The sequence below is a fragment of the Ascidia mentula genome, chromosome 1, assembly GCF_947561715.1.
Source record: "Ascidia mentula chromosome 1, kaAscMent1.1, whole genome shotgun sequence".
Lineage (NCBI taxonomy): Eukaryota > Metazoa > Chordata > Ascidiacea > Phlebobranchia > Ascidiidae > Ascidia > Ascidia mentula.
Window position 1 is genome coordinate 1,518,380 of NC_138566.1, and position 16,521 is coordinate 1,534,900.

The window sequence follows — 16,521 nt, forward strand, 5'->3', positions numbered from 1 at the left end:
GGTGATGGAAACCAAGGAGCATTCTCATCAACTTTGTGTTATTCTGTACAAGAAGACAGATGGAGAAGTGGTTTCGACATGTTACAACCAAGACATGGACATGGAATGTGTTCAATTGACAGTAGGAATACATCTGAGTTTATTTTTGTATTGGATTAGTCTCATTACTGGACCCAGTCCCAAATAGTTGGCATGCATCTGAAACAACAACATAATTAACCGGAAACCATAAATTAAAGTAATCAGTAAATCCACTCTATTTACCCCAACAATATTCACTTTTGGACATGAAAATGTTGTGAACGCCGGCCTTAAACTTGCCAGAAATGCAGGAAATATTCCATCTTTATTTTGTAGTTCTTTATGACATGAATTTGAACTTTAGTATTGATTAATTTCAATTAAAACCCCGATCGAAAGCTGATCGCTTATTTGTACGTTAAACGCAGTGCTTACCTCATTGCTTGTTACGTAACATTACAACATAATCGTAATATGACGTCACAATAAATATTAACACAACCGATTTAAAAATTTCTTCAGATGTTTTGTTTTCTGTGGGCGGAGTTGGTGATGGCAGACAACCCTTACAATCATGTGAATTCCGCGATGTTCGTGTTGGAACCTCCACAAGAATCGCTTGTCTCAATGAAGCAAGATGTCATTTAGCATGTGAAGAAATTAAAGGGAAGATCTATGCAATTGGTTAGTGATGAAAAGTTAAGCAATAAAATTAACAGTAAGTGGTTTTTGTGTAAATTTTATAAAATACAAATTCATATTCGTTACCGGTAAATGTGTCACGTGATAAATATAATGGAGTTTCCTGAAAAGACACCTAAACATAAAAACTGGTAGATATAACTATAAAGTATTAACCTAAAAACAATAAAAAGTTTTACTTTAAATCTAACAGGAGGTTTTGGTCGTCGTGGCTTCCCCCTGCAAACAGTTGAAGAATACGAACCTAGAGTCAACAAATGGAAATATGTTTCTCCTCTCCTAAAACCTCGTTGGCTTCACTCTGCTTGTGTTATTGATGGGAGGATTTATGTTGTGGGTGGACGGTAAGAATTACTATTATGACGTCACTATAGTCCACTGTTTTTTTATGTGAAAATGTAAATGTTGAGAAACTGGGACAAGTGGGATATACGATGTTATACTTGATTAACAACTTGCATAAAATGTTTGTTAAATTTAAACTTAAAACACTTTGTATTATACAAGGTTGTGTGCGTGGTTCGGTTTAGTGGTGTAGAGGTCTGCCGGTGTACGTTGGTTTGTTTTTGTTAACTTATAAAATTTACTTTTCGTGAAAAATGTTGTAGAAAAACTTGCCTGTGTTTGTTGTGTGCCTGATTCATGAAACTGTATCATGTTTGTTTTATAGGAACCGGGGTAGAGGACAGACATCGGTTGAAGTTTACGATCCAACCTCAGATGTCTGGACACATGCTTTTGATCTTGACAAACCAGTTTGGGATGCAACTATTGTTGCTGTTTAATATGTTTCTATATTTGGTTGTAGTTGATATTTAACTGAGATTGATCACGGACAAAAATGCTCGAATAAAAGTTTTTATGCAACTTTAACCAGTTTTTTTTAAATCATGTATTTGTGTTTGCAAACCGCTGTATTTTGTGATAATAGCAGATATCCGCAAAATAGCAATTATTCCTTTTGTCGATTTCCCATGTGATTCTGCTATGAATTTATTATTCCAATACTACAATAGGTGAAGGTGTACAATATGTTCAATGCATGTGTGCCTTAAGCATCTTGTTTTCCCTTGTGAATATCAAGTGCTAATCCGCGCTATATGAAGTCCAAAGCAGTCTGTTGCAATCTTCACATGGGCGCCTGACTCGCCAACCCTTATGGTTTTATCGGTGCCCAAACTATTTTATGTTTCGTGTTCATATACGTTGTAACTTGTGAAAATAAAATAGATTTGATTTTGATAATAATCGTGAAAGGAAGTGTTTTTTTAAGTGCGGGACCCCTACCATGCAGGTCTGATTTTGTCAAAATTCGTTTAAATTTGTTTTTAAAAACCCCCTCCCCCGGAATATAAGATAAAAACAGCCACTACTTCAGGATAAATAAACAAGCATGTATAAAGCACAATTTACGTTTAGCGAAGAAAAACGTGAGGAGTTAACGGCAAACTTGGATTTGGTGAGAGCTTTTTCTGTGGTCATCAGCCCTTGATCGTGTGGATAATAAATGTTTTTCGTACAACTATAAAAAATCGTAAATATTAATATCTTTTGCGTGACTTTGTAAACTAACTTAGAGAATTAGGAGAACAAATTTGGTTACATTGCCTTCTGATTCACATGCTGCGATTTCATATATTTACAAGGCAATAAAATTACATTCTTTGACAATTTTTGCTTTGCCTAAACGCAATTAGTTACCGCTTCACTAAACGCGTTTTATTGCAGAACTCCCATCTATAAACACCAGCAACGCATTTTCAGACAATCTTTACATTAAATTGCATGTGACGCGGATAAATAAAACATTTTAATAATTAAACTAAGAGATGGTTATAACTTGAAATATTTTTTTTTGGTAAAACAAGTAGATTGATACGGCGACCGGCTTTTGAGATACAGCTGATCAAAGTCGCGATCTTGCCGCTGCGAACGAAATCGTGCGAAAGCGAGAATATTGTTGTGTGACGTCATAGAAGGCGCTTCAGTCGTGCGAGTGCTGGCAGCAATCCTTATGCATAGGAATGGAAAACGTTGTAAACCAGATTTAGTATAGTTTTGCATAAAAAAGAGCGCAACAAGTGAACAAGTGGAACAAACGGATTTTGATGTTAATTTGAGCTGCAGATAGATGGCCGCTATTTCGACCTATGAAGTCTTATGTGGTTGCATAATAATAAAACAGTTACTGGGACAGGGTGTTCTTGTGGTTAAAGCTTTTGTGATTGCTAACGTGATGCATGAACTTTTGAAAACACGACAGAAACAATAAACCGTCAATTAAGCAAAAGATAGAAGTAATTGTATTTTGAGGCTGGCAATGCCTCCGAGAAAAACCGACCAAATTAGCTGATCATGCCACACAATTATTCTGTATAATACCACTTTTTGCTTGGCAGTTGCGTTACCTACGAATTCGTGTCATAAATGATTAGATTAATTCGCCACAATCAACCACTATAACGCCCGTTAGATGCTCCCCGGTTCGTGGAGCGGAACGTCACACGAGGGAAAGGTTAAAACGCGCCTCCTGAACTTCCTCCGAATATATTCGCAGTTTTTTATTCGGACAAAGAAGACGGTTTCTGTACAAAATGCATCACATCAACAAATGCACTTTAAATTTACAATCAATACAGGCTCACCAACTGTCTTCGGAACCGGCATGCAAACGAATAAATTGCTAGTTCAGTGTTACGCCTAAACAAAGATGCAATGTGTAGTCACAAATACCCGTTACGACGTTACACACAATGCTTATCAATTGTTGTGACAACAAACCACAAACACCGCTTGATTAAATGGCACGAACACTCTAAGAATAAACAAAGCAGTGTAAGTAACTTATCTGACTCATTTACTTTCCAAGGTACAACGAATGGCATCTTAGGCCATTGCGTTCAAATAGCAATCAAGGTTAACCATAATACAGTTTATCCAATACGCATAATTAAGCTCTTTGCGACATAGAATCGTGCTCCACGGAAGTCAGACACAAAAAAGGACTTAACCACGTTTTCAGTTCAACAAAACTACCCGTTAACTGTTACGTCACAAACTACAATAGACTGCAACAATTATAGCAGTGAAAGGAAAAACGGTACATAAATAGAAATCAGGCAATTGCTGGCAAATAAGATGTAACATACCCCCCCACAATGTACGAATCCAAGGAGTACATGTCAACACAACAAATAAACATCGGACAGTAATTGCGAAAACAGTTCACTCGCAACTAATCACGCATTGGGCGTTTTAACTGACCAGTGTGAGTCTTCACGATCACCTGACGCACAACTCCTTTCCGATCAGGAAGTTCCTCAATCACTCGACCCAGGAACCACTTGCTGCGGGGCTGGTTGTCATCCGCCACAAGAACCACGTCATTTACCATAAAAATTCGAATGTCCACTTGCCCACTTCGATCTGGGCATGAGCGTAGGCAGGTACTCGCGAGACCATCGCCTCCAAAACTGATCGGCCAGGTATTGTACCTGACGCCACCGGTTTCGATGGTAACAGTCCTTCCCCGTGAACAGTCCTGGGGGCATATTCGGCGCTGCACGTTGCAGCAGCAAATGATTGGGAGTAAAGGGCTCCTCATCCTTCGGATCGAACGTCACTGGGACCAAGGGACGGGAGTTTAGGATTGCCTCGACCTCTACCATCAGAGTGCACAACCGCTCATCAGACAACGTCTGTTCCGAGAGCAGGGCGTTGAGAATTTTGCGCACAGAGCGTATCATGCGCTCCCATACCCCACCCATGTGGCTGGCAGTGGGGGGATAAAACTCCATGCAATTTCGCGTTGTTGCAGATATTGGTGAATCTGCTGTTGGTTCCAATTCTTCAGTTCTTCACGCAGGATACGCTCGGCTCCGACGAAATTCGTGCCGTTGTCACTGAAGATCTGGTTTGGACGTCCACGACGACCGATGAACCGTCGAAGGGCTCCAATGAAGGAGTCGGTCGACAATGAATGGGCTATCTCGATATGTGCGGCCCTGGTGGAGAAACAAGTAAAGATACAACCGTACCTCCTTACCTCACTTCGCCCTTGCTTCACAAGAAAGGGTCCGAATACTGAATGCATTCTGGCTCTGCTGCCAATTCATCTTTCTGAAACATCGTTTGAGTCGTGTTTTGCTCAGTTTATATAAAGAAGACTGGAGCGATTTCAAGCGCAATGTGTACTTTTGCCTTTATACAAAATCACACGCACCGTTTGTATTTTCGCTGTAGCGACTAAATTTCCCTATGTTTGTTTCGTACAATTCCAGTTTTGTGCATATATTCTCATTGCAATGTTCAATTCCAAGTGCCCTTGTTAAAAGTTTGGTGAAACAAATTAAACATAGGATTCTGTGTCGATATTCGGATTCGGTTTGATTCCAAATAAATAATAACTTCGTGTTTTGGCTGATTACCTGAGGTTTGAACTAAGTTGGCTACAGTTACTATTAACATCTTTTCCCATACTGCTATAATTTAGAGCAGTGGTTCTTAAACTTTGTTGGTCGCGGTCCCAAGACATTTTCTGTTAAATCTTGCGTTTCCAACTTCCCGAAAAAATCCTATTCAAAAACATCTTCTTGTTCGTTTTTAATATCACTCCTCAATGAGAGGGATGGGGGATGTTTATTACGTGGTTAAGTGGAAGACAATTCACACCGCGGGTCTGCTGTACAGTCGGGTTTGTTCCGTGCTTTTGTCTTCCCACTCACAAGTGCAAAACAACCAGACATTAACCTAAAACTACTATTGTAAACATAATGAACATTATCGCGTCACAGTTATTTAAATTTAAGACAATCACTTGCTGGTGGCGCTCTTTCCACAAAACACTGCAGCGAAACTTTGTGATTAAATGTCATTTTTGTGTTAAATTGTGCAATTCGATTACTTTGCGTACGTACGCGTCTGTTATTTTTTGGGTTCATCGCTTCGTTCTCTACGCCAGATAGGTTAATCTCTCACATCTTTGCTGATCGGTTTTAGTTTTAATTTCTCATCGACGTTTTTTAATAATCCGTCCATATTCGCATTTTTCTCATTTCGATGATATTATAAATACCGCCACACGGCCTTAAGCTAGGGAGAGGAAGCGAGAAAACGGACTGAGCGAGACAAAAGCAATTGGAGTATAACTCTCGTCGTTGCATTTAACGTTGTTTGTTTTGAAACAAGGTATGTTTGTTTAGCGTTTTATGTTTTGATTAAAAAGTCGCAAAGATTTTGGCAGATGTTTTTATAGTCTTAGGAGTCAGATACACGGCGTGTTCATTTCTCTGCAAACGGTCCCTGCAAGACCAAATCTTCGCTCTAATTAATCGTAAGATTTCTGAAAAGTGAAATACTAAACATGGATAGATTGCTGCTTGGTCGATAAACGGGTATTCGAAAAATATAAGGTCCCCCTTGTCAACCTTCCACGGCCCTCTAGCGGCCGCGCTCCCAGTTTAAGAACTCCTGATTTAGACAATATTACGGCGTGTTATTCAAATTGCTGGGCCGACGTTTGAAAGACGCCTTTCTGGACATCGCCAGGTTCATCAACATTTGTAGAAACGGACCGGTTGGGTTCAGTGCCTTCAGTAAGTTTTTTATTGATAAACGAAAATTAAATACACAAGCATGGATCCAATAATATGAATTTTGTGATAATGTCAACCTCAAGTTTGTGAGAATATCATCCTCATCTTCCCATCATCTTCGTTTCAGGGAAGAAGGTGAGTGAGGAACAGGAGACGGAACTTTACACGTTCGAACAACATGTCCTCCAGAAGATGATGAAGAAGAAGGAAGAAGAAGACAAAGACGAACATCTCATGACAATGATCGTTGAGCAGTAAGTTGGTTAGGATTCGAATCCACACAACAATGACTTTAAACCGATTCTTCTGGATCAAACGTTTGCGTTGAAAGAACTTGATTTAATTCACAACAAATCGTAAAGCTTGATAGGATTTGCTTTAAAACTGATAATTTCTGCAGCAAAGTCTTACTTCCATCTTTAATCTCGCTAAACATGCCTTGAGATATTTTATTTCAAATGGCCGTGGTTCCCATATCATAGAAGATGTTGTTTATGCTTCGATCCCGCTGAAAGTTTGATTCGCCCTGTAACAAAATGTATTTATTTCAGGCAACAGGAATTGCAACTACAAGTGAAGCAATTATTAAACCTTGAGAAACGCAGAAAAAGTTCCAAACTTCAAAAGGTCACAAGTTGCCTTTTTTCCACGTGAGCGATGACCTTGAAGCGAGGTCAAGCATTCGTGTCTAGTGCAAGCATCACATAAATGAGGCAGCTTGTGTATTTGTAATTGCCTAAATGTCCATTTGCCTGCGCTTGTATTTCTTTGCCACTTTTCCATTTTCCGTGTTTTATAAAAATGTTTTTTTTCATTTGATTGATTTCCATCATTGCTGTGACAGACTTTTCTTTATTGTTTCTGAACTGATTTCTTTAAGTTTCGTACCGGCTACATCAGTGCCTTATTACAATTTCTGTTTTCAACTTTGCGATTTTGAATGATTTCATAACTTAAACATTCTGCTTTCCTTTGTAATACTTTAAAGTGTGAACTATTTATTTAACCAGATAATAAAAATCCCACGTGTATTTATTATCCTGATTTCTGACTGGAATCTAATAATTGATTTATTAACTCTTACAATGGATTAATTTCAACACACATACTTCTAGTAGTTGGAAGTTTTGTTTCATCGTCTCCAACCATTGCACGTTTACAACGTTTCAATTATTGCACGTGGGTGATGGTAACAACCAATGACCACTGCGTCGACACAAATTCCACGCTAGACCATTCGGAGTACTTCCTGTACATGGACAATAGTACGACACAAAATCAGAAGGTGGATAGTAGGATTTTTTCGGATAATAATCAACTCCAGTGATCGTTGGAGGAAATTGACATCCTGTAAAATACTTGAGATGGTTAAATGTTACAAGAAGTGTGATTACAATGCTTTTGCTCAACCTGAAACCTAAGAATACATCTTAAAACCGATAATATGTTTGCAGCACAATTGTGTACTTCATGCGTGTGCGGTACAACTTACAGCGCAAGTATTCGTTTCTCACCTAATATAATATGTTGGAACATTACAAGACAAGCTTTCTCAACACGTTTGTTTCAGCTGTCCACGTGGTCAGGTAATGAACACGGTGAACCCCCAGCTAAGAAACCGTTTTCAGAAACAGAAAACTTATAGCCACCATTATTGTGACAACAAACAGGGTCGAGTTATTTTTCCATTGGTTTAGTTAAGGTAAGGTTTTCTTACCTTCCACACCGATAAGTAGAACAGCAACCAGTAGACACGATAATAACGATTCATTTTCTTCTCTTTACAAGTGGTGATTGAATATTGAAGTTTTACTAAAATACCAATCGTTAGATTATGACTTGAAATAGACTAATTAGATTTTAGTAAAAATCAAAAACTTTTAAACATTCATCTTCCACACTAGCTGTAAAACCAACGAGACGTCAACTTATTAATACTTAGGTTTTTGCTGAGCATGATATTTTAAAATCCTACGTGGTTTAAAGCAAGACATTTACTATCAGACGAAACCTTCTCCGGTTTTCCTTGGAAGTTATCATAACGACAGCGTTGGCATTTCCTGCAACAAACTTACAGTCTTTCTTAAACACTACTGTAAACGTTGCTATTTGTGCTGTTGATGTTGTGACGTTATTACAGCAAAGTTCGGAAGTTGACGGCAAAATTTGGAAGAGGGTAGATCACATTGTAGTGAAACAAACTTCACAAACATATACATATTTTAAGCAATGTGGAGCCAATAATATGAATTTGTGTATAAGCTGCAGAGTGCAAAGTCGTCGATTATACACAAATATACATATTTATCTGTAAAAACAAGGCCAATTATTTTTTAAACCGATCACACAATAAAACAGTTCTCGTGCAATGCTTGAATTGTTCAAAGCATCGGTTTGTTTAAAAATTTATGCTTCATCCAATGTTTGATGGTCAACAGAAATTCTTGAATTAATTTCACTGAAAAGAATCAAAAATTATTGCTGATCACTCAAGCGTGGGATAAGGTGGTTCCCCTTCGGTGTGACATTAGTTTCGTTCTCGGAAATGCGGTAGAAAATAAAGGGTGTTTCTAAAATGCACAATGCCGCTAAGGTAGCTAATGCCGCTAATGCCCGCTAATGTAGCTAATGCCGCTAATGCCCGCTTGTGGAGCTAATGTCGCTAATGTCGCTAATGTCGCTAATGTCGCTAATGTCGCTAATGTCGCTAATGTCGCTAATGTCGCTAATGTCGCTAATGTCGCTAATGTCGCTAATGTCGCTAATGCCGCTAATGTCGCTAATGCCGCTAATGCCCGCTAATGTAGCTAATGCCCGCTTGTGGAGCTAATGTCGCTAATGTCGCTAATGTCGCTAATGTCGCTAATGCCGCTAATGCCGCTAATGTAGCTAATGCCGCTAATCCCCGCTTGTGGAGCTAATGGCGCTAATGTTGCTAACGCCGCTAATGCCCGCTAATGTAGCTAATGCCGCTAATGCCGCTAATGCCCGCTAATGCCCGGCATTAGCTACATTAGCGGCATTAGCTACATTAGCGCCATTAGCTCCATAAGCAGGCATTAGCGGCATTAGCTACATTAGCTACATTAGCGGCATTAGCTGGCATTAGCTGGCATTAGCGGGCATTAGCGGCATTAGCTACATTAGCGGGCATTAGCGGCATTAGCGGCATTAGCTACATAGCAGCATCATTCACAAAACGGGGCATTAGCGGGCATTAGCGGCATTAGCGTCATTAGCGACATTAGCGACATTAGCGACATTAGCGACATTGTGCATTTTAGAAACACCGGAAAATAAAAAGAATTTGTTTGCAAAAATTTAGGGTTGTACACTAGACCCGGCATTTCATTGACCGTCAGTTTAACTTTTTGTCTTTATCATGAAGCGAACACAAGAAGAAATAAACTTGCATCACCAGAAAGTGATGAATTTTTTAAACAAGTAAGTTTAATTGATGCAGATTTGCTGAAGTTAAACGATTGATATTTTAGTGACAGAAAAGAAACAAAACGATTTTGCAACAGAACACTTTGTTCCCAAGGTGAAAACTATTCAATTCATGATGCTGTTGTTTGTTCTATGTCAGATTATTTTAATGCTTTACTTGGTGTTGAGGTAAGTGTGTTTGTTATGTAGAAATAATATGAAACCTGAGTGTTTGTCATATAGTTGTCCCCTGGCCGTAAATACATTGCTGCAATCAAACAAAAAATTAATTTACACAACAACAACAGTTCTTCGCTTAATTAATTTAGCTTGTTGACAAAACTCATAGGTCATGTGGTATAGTATCTTAACAATTGAGCAACAAACCATAATATTTTATACCTGTCTTTTGTGAACATACGTACCCAGAGTTGTTCATCCCTTTAGTTTACACCAGGCCTCCATAACACATGGCTCCATCCCGACATCCAGCTCATGTTTTGACACAATTGGCTCAGTTGCAACAGTTTAGTCTAGTGTTTGCATATCTGATAAGCATTTGTTTGAGTTGTTACAATTTTAAGGTTTAAATTTTTAAGATGTTAAGGTGGTTTTTGTTATTACTCGACGATTACATTGGCTTAACTTTTGCAACTATGCAAGAATGCAACTTACTAGATTGATTTATTTTTTGCTATAGCCCTTGTGATGTTTTTATTTGAACAGGACTGATATATGTTATTATATGTAAATCACATGCCATATTCCTTCACCAGCAAAGTTGTAAATTTTTGTCAGTTCTTTAGACCAGATTGTGTGTGTTTGTTGTGATTGGTTAACTTTGTTTTCTTATAGATGCGCGAGAAATACTCAGATTTTATCAAGGTTGACAATATTCCACCAAAAAGACTGGAAAGTGTATTGGATTATATTTACACTGGTGATATTGAAGTAACAGAGAAAAATGTGTTGGAAGTGTTGGAAGATGCTGATTATACACAGATGGAAGGTATGCAAGTTTTAATCTTTACTGATGTTAATGTGTTAGGAGTGATTATTTCAATATATATGTTCTACATGTGTATTTATTTATTTGCAAACATGACAATTTTGCATATTTTAGGTTAAAATTTTTGTGTTTGACTATAACCACGTTGTTGACACCAGGGACAAGGGGCAAAGATTATTTGTGATTAATGGAGAAGTGAGCACAGATATCACTTCTGAATTAGATGTGGCTCAATTTTGTTTTGTCCACACTTTTCAGAATTGAAGTCATTTTGTTGTCGAGTCATCCTTAAAATGATTTCAACCGACAACTGTTTGAAGCTAAGAGCTTATGCTACTCGATACAATCTTGCTGATGTGAAAAAGAAAACAAACCAAATGATTGTTGATAACATTGCAACAGTTGTACAACATGATGATTTCATGCAACTTGATGTTGGTGACATGTCTGCAATCATCAAACAGAAAAACAAAGGGGTATTTTATGATTCATTTTCTTTGTTTTTTTCCTGTATTTAAAATCAATTTGTTTATCTATGGAAGTTGTCGGATTTAAAAGTGGGGAAAGCAAATCATCATTTTCCCACCCACAGCCATCACTTCTAGATGTTGTTTGTTCTTATTTAGTCACAAAAAGGAATAATTGCATCCCAGCAATAATTGCTGTAACTTTACAAATGTCGGTGAACTTTTCTGCATATCCGAGTTTATTTCACGGCATGGCACTACATTGTGGCACGCCGTGATGTGATATTTGCAATAAACCTAGGTTATGATCCAGGGGTTCTTATCTGCATGTTTTTCAACAACCTAATATCAAAACAGAAATGCAAGTTTTTTTGTGAAAAACATTTGTTTCTAGTAATTTTGGAAGTAATCTTTTTGTGTGACATTTTAAGTTTCTGTTCATATTCTTTGGTTTAAATTTACATAAATTGTTACTGATGCTGCCAGGCATATTTATTGCTGAATACTGCCCTTCTGGCAAAATTTACAGTTTGGTGCAGACATATCATATTATTAACCTTTTCATGGTAGCTTGCCTTTTTATTACATATTAGTTGTTGAATGTAGATGGAAGAAGCTGTTTTTACTGGAATGGTTCGATGGGTCAATTTCAATCCTTCCCATCGAGAGGATTTGTTTGTGAATCTTTTCTCACAACTTGATCTTTCATCTATTTCAACTCAGTTTCTTGCAACTACAGTTAGAAATGAAGTGAATTGTTTAGAGTTAGTATAAATATAATGGGTTTAGAGGTTTTATTCCTTTCAGCCTCTTGTGAGAAGAAATAATGAATGTTGTCATGCAGTCATGGATGTTTTATCAATGAACTTTGAAAAGCCAGGAACAAGTGGAAAAGCAACTTCTGTCCAAAAAGGTGTGATGTTAGGGATACTTTTCTGTAGGTTGAGATTAAATAAAGATCTCAAACTAAATCTAAACTGACTAATATAGAAAAATGTGCTTCACCAAAAAAGTATTGAAAAAATACTGGTGTCGAAGACAGTGTTCCAACAAATTTGTTAGTTTCATAAATGTAATTAAAAACTTAACTGAAGCTTGTGCAACGAACATACTAACGCCATTAAAAAGATTGAACAAAGCAACAACTTCACTTGAATGGGAAATATGTTTCCATTGTTATCACCATAATTATTTATTTTATACAAACAAAAACCATAACAACCCATGTTTATGTTGCAGATTTGTCAGGATTTCTTCTCATTGGTGGCAATAAACCAAAACGAGATTGTGTGAAATGGAATGTTACCACAAAACAACATGAACATTACCCAGTATGTACATTGCTTGCTGTCGTATCGTTTTGCTTATTTATCATATTTTCCCATAAACATAAATGGTTTTTGTATGTTCAAGTAAATGTAAATTTGAACTAAAGTTACCAAGACAGCAAATGTCCATTAACATTCAGGATTAAATGCAAGAAAAATAATGCAACATGCCCTGGTTTAGTGTCAGTGCCATTGACTCAACAAAATATATTACTAGTTTTTAGATGAGACTTTCTATTATTTAGTGAAACATTTTGATCACTTTGCCTTGATGTTTTGGTTTATTGTCATCAAATCTTGTTAAGAAAATGATCACAGACAGAATGAACTCAACTTCAGTCAAATTTGGTGAAAGTGTTTATGTAATGGGTGGAGAAGGTCCAACACAAAGTTGTGAGATGTTGAATTTGGAGGAAAGTAAAAACTGGGTACAAATTGCTGATTTATCGGAAGGTCGACGTTATGTTGCATCTGCTGTTGTTGGAGGTTGGTGTTGTTGTTTCTGAAATTGTTGATCACTAAACCAGGGGCTGTTCCAGGAATAAAGGATTGGGGAAGCCCCCCTCACAAATTGTCATGGCAATAAAAAGTAACGCGGTGGCAGACAAAGGGTTTTGTTAATATTTATTTCCGTTCATCACTAGTGTGTCTTTGTGTGGTTTATGACTATCTTCTCATCTCTCAACCAACTCATTCTTGTTGCTCTCCATAACTTTTGTTAGTAATAACCCAGAGAAAATTTTTGAATTCTGCCATGATTGCATTTGCGAATTTTTTTGTACTTTTAACAGTATTATTGACACTTTACTGACAAGTTACCAATTCTTAAACAGAAAGTTGTTCAACTATGTTTTTGGAAACTTATAGTAAATATTTAGTAAATATTTAGATGTTGATCAACAATTATCACTTTTATGGACAACCTTGTTTTCACTAATTACAAACAAATTTAGATGACTTGTATCTCACGGGCGGTCAAGGAAACCAAGGAACATTCTCATCAACTTTGTGTTATTCTGTACAAGAAGACAGATGGAGAAGTGGTTTCGACATATTACAACCAAGATATGGACATGGAATGTGTTCAATTGACAGTAAGAATACATTTGAGTTTATTTTTGTATTAGATTAGTCTTATTACTGGACCCAGCTCCAAATAGTTGGCATGCATTTGAAACAATAACATAATTAACCGTAAACCATAAATTAAAGTAATCAGTAAATCCACTCTATTTACCCCAACAATATTCACTTTTGGACATGAAAATGTTGTGAAACGCCGACCTTAAACTTACCAGAAATGCAGGAAATATTCCATCTTTATTTTGTAGTTCTTTATTGCATGAATATTAACCATAATATTGATTAATTTCAATCAAAACCTTGATTTAAAGCTGATCGCTTATTTGTACGTCAAGAAACGCAGAGCTTACCTCATTGCTTGTTACGTAACATTACTACAAAATGTTATAGGACGTCTCAATTAATATTAATAAGCGATTTTAAAAATTTTTTCAGATGTTTTGTTTTTTGTGGGCGGGAGGGATGATGGCAGACAACCCTTACAATCATGTGAATTCCGTGATGTTCGTGTTGGAACCTCCACAAGAATCGCTTCTCTCAATGAAGCAAGAGGTTATTCAGCATGTGAAGAAATTGAAGGGAAGATCTATGCAATTGGTTAGTGATGAAAAGTTAAGTAATAAAATTAACAGGAAGTGGTTTTAAAGGAAACTTTACAAAATACAAATTCTTATTCGTCACCTGTAAATGTATCACGTGATAAATATAATGAAGTTTCCTGAAAAGAATCCTAAACATAAAAACTGGTAGATATAACTATAAAGTATTAACCTAAAAACAATAAAAAGTTTTACTTTAAATCTGACAGGAGGTTATGGTCTTGACTACCTGCAAACAGTTGAAGAATACGAACCTAGAGTCAACAAATGGAAACATGTTTCTCCTCTCCTAAATCCTCGTTGGCGTCACTCTGCTTGTGTTATTGATGGGAGGATTTATGTTGTGGGTGGATCGAAGTAAGAATGGCCACTATGACGTCACTATAATCCACTGTTTCCCGTTTTATGTGAAAATGTAAATGTTGAGTAACTGGGACAAGTGGGATATACGATGTTATACTTAATAAACAACATTCATAAAATGTTTGTTAAAATTAAACTTAAAACACTTTGCTTTACACAAGGTTGTATGTGTGGTTTGGTTTAGTGGTGAAGGGGTCTGCGGGTGTACGTTGGTTTGTTTTAGTTAACTTATAAAATTTAATTTCAGTGAAAAATGTTATAGAAAACTTGCCTGTGTTTGTTGTGTGCCTGATTCATGAAACTGTAGGTATCATGTTTGTTTTATAGAAACTGGATTGATGGACTGACATCAGTTGAAGTTTACGATCCAACCTCAGATGTCTGGACACATGCTTTTGATCTTGACAAACCAGTTAATGATGCGACTGTTGTTGCTGTTTAATACGTTTCCATATTTGGTTGTAGTTGATATTTAACTGAGATTGATCACTGGCAAAGATGCTCAAATAAAAGTTTTTATGTAAAATATCGTTTTATGCAACTTTAACCAGTTTTTTTAAAATCATGTATTTGTGTTTGCAAATCCGCAAAATAGCAATTATTCCTTTTGTCGATTTCCAACGTGATTCTGCTACGAATTTATAATTCCAATACTACAATAGGTGAAGGTTTTGCATTATGCTCAATACATGTGTGCCTTAAGCATCTTGTTTTCCCTTGTGAATATCAAGTGCTAATCCACGCTATATGAAGTCCAATGCAGTCTGTTGCAACCTTCACATGGGCGCCTGACTCGATAAACCTTTTGGTTTTATCGGTGCCCAAACTATTTTATGTTTCATGTTCATGTACGTTGTAACTTGTGAAAATAAAATAGGTTTGATTTTGTCAATAATTTGGTCTTCGTGGAAGGGAGTGATTTTTTTTAAGTGCGTGACCCCTACCATGCAGGTCTGGTTTTGTAAAAATTCGTTTAAATTTGTTATTAAAAACCCCCTCCCCCGGAATATAAGATAAAAACAGCCACTACTTCAGGATAAATAAACAAGCATGTATAAAGCAAAATTTACGTTTAGCGAATGCATAAATTATCGATGAACATTAGTACGAAACACCAAAAGCGACAATTTACTTTTAGGCGAAGAAAAACGTGAGGAGTTAACGGCAAACCTGGATTTGGTGAGAGCTTTTTTTGTGGTCATCAGCCCTTGATCGTGTGAAAAATGACTATTTTTCATACAACTTTACAAAAAATCGCAAATATTAATATCTTGTGCGTGACTTTATAAACTAACTTAGAGAATTAGGAGAACAAATTTGGTTACATTGCCTTCTGATTCACATGCTGCGATTTCATATATACTTACAAGGCAATAAAATTATATTCTTTGACAATTTCTGCTTTGCCTAAACGCAATTAGTTACCGCTTCACTAAACGCAAAACTCCCATCTATAAACACCAGCAACGCATTTTCAGCCAATCTTTACATTAAATTGCATGTGACGCGGATAAATAAAACATTTTAATAATTAAAATAAGAGATGGTTATAACTTGAAAGAATTTTTTTGGTAAAACAAGCAGATTGATGCGGCGACCGGCTTTTGAGATACAGCTGATCAAAGTCGCATTCTTGCCGCTGCGAACGAAATCGTGCGAAAGCGAGAATATTGTTGTGTGACGTCATAGAAGGCGCTTCAGTCGTGCGAGTGCTGGCAGCAAGCCTTGTGCATAGGAATGGAAAACGTTGTAAACCTGGTTTAGTATAGTTTTGCATTAAACAGGGGACAACAAGTGAGCAAGTGCAACAAACGGATTTCGATGTTAATTTGAGCTGCAGATAGATGGCCGCTATTTCGACCTATGAAGTCTTATGTAGTTGCATAATAATAAAACAGTTTACTGGGACAGGGTGTTCTTGTGGTT

General features: G+C 36.9%; 2 protein-coding genes across 2 annotated transcripts; both read left to right on the forward strand.

Moving 5' to 3' along the window:
• Positions 1 to 11,218: 11,218 nt before the first annotated feature.
• On the forward strand, positions 11,219 to 12,655 carry LOC145917690 (kelch-like protein 3). Its single transcript, XM_083002966.1, has 4 exons — positions 11,219 to 11,231; positions 11,829 to 11,972; positions 12,030 to 12,135; positions 12,462 to 12,655. The coding sequence occupies exons 2-4, from the start codon at positions 11,829 to 11,831 to the stop codon at positions 12,653 to 12,655; spliced, it is 444 nt and encodes a 147-aa protein (XP_082859092.1). The 5' UTR covers positions 11,219 to 11,231.
• Positions 12,656 to 12,861: 206 nt separating this feature from the next.
• LOC145913108 (kelch-like protein 26) lies at positions 12,862 to 15,378 on the forward strand. Its single transcript, XM_083000647.1, has 5 exons — positions 12,862 to 13,036; positions 13,504 to 13,644; positions 14,069 to 14,230; positions 14,442 to 14,589; positions 14,923 to 15,378. Exons 1-5 carry the CDS (start codon positions 12,874 to 12,876, stop codon positions 15,035 to 15,037), a joined length of 729 nt encoding a protein of 242 aa, XP_082856773.1. The 5' UTR covers positions 12,862 to 12,873; the 3' UTR covers positions 15,038 to 15,378.
• The last annotated feature ends 1,143 nt before the right edge of the window (positions 15,379 to 16,521 follow it).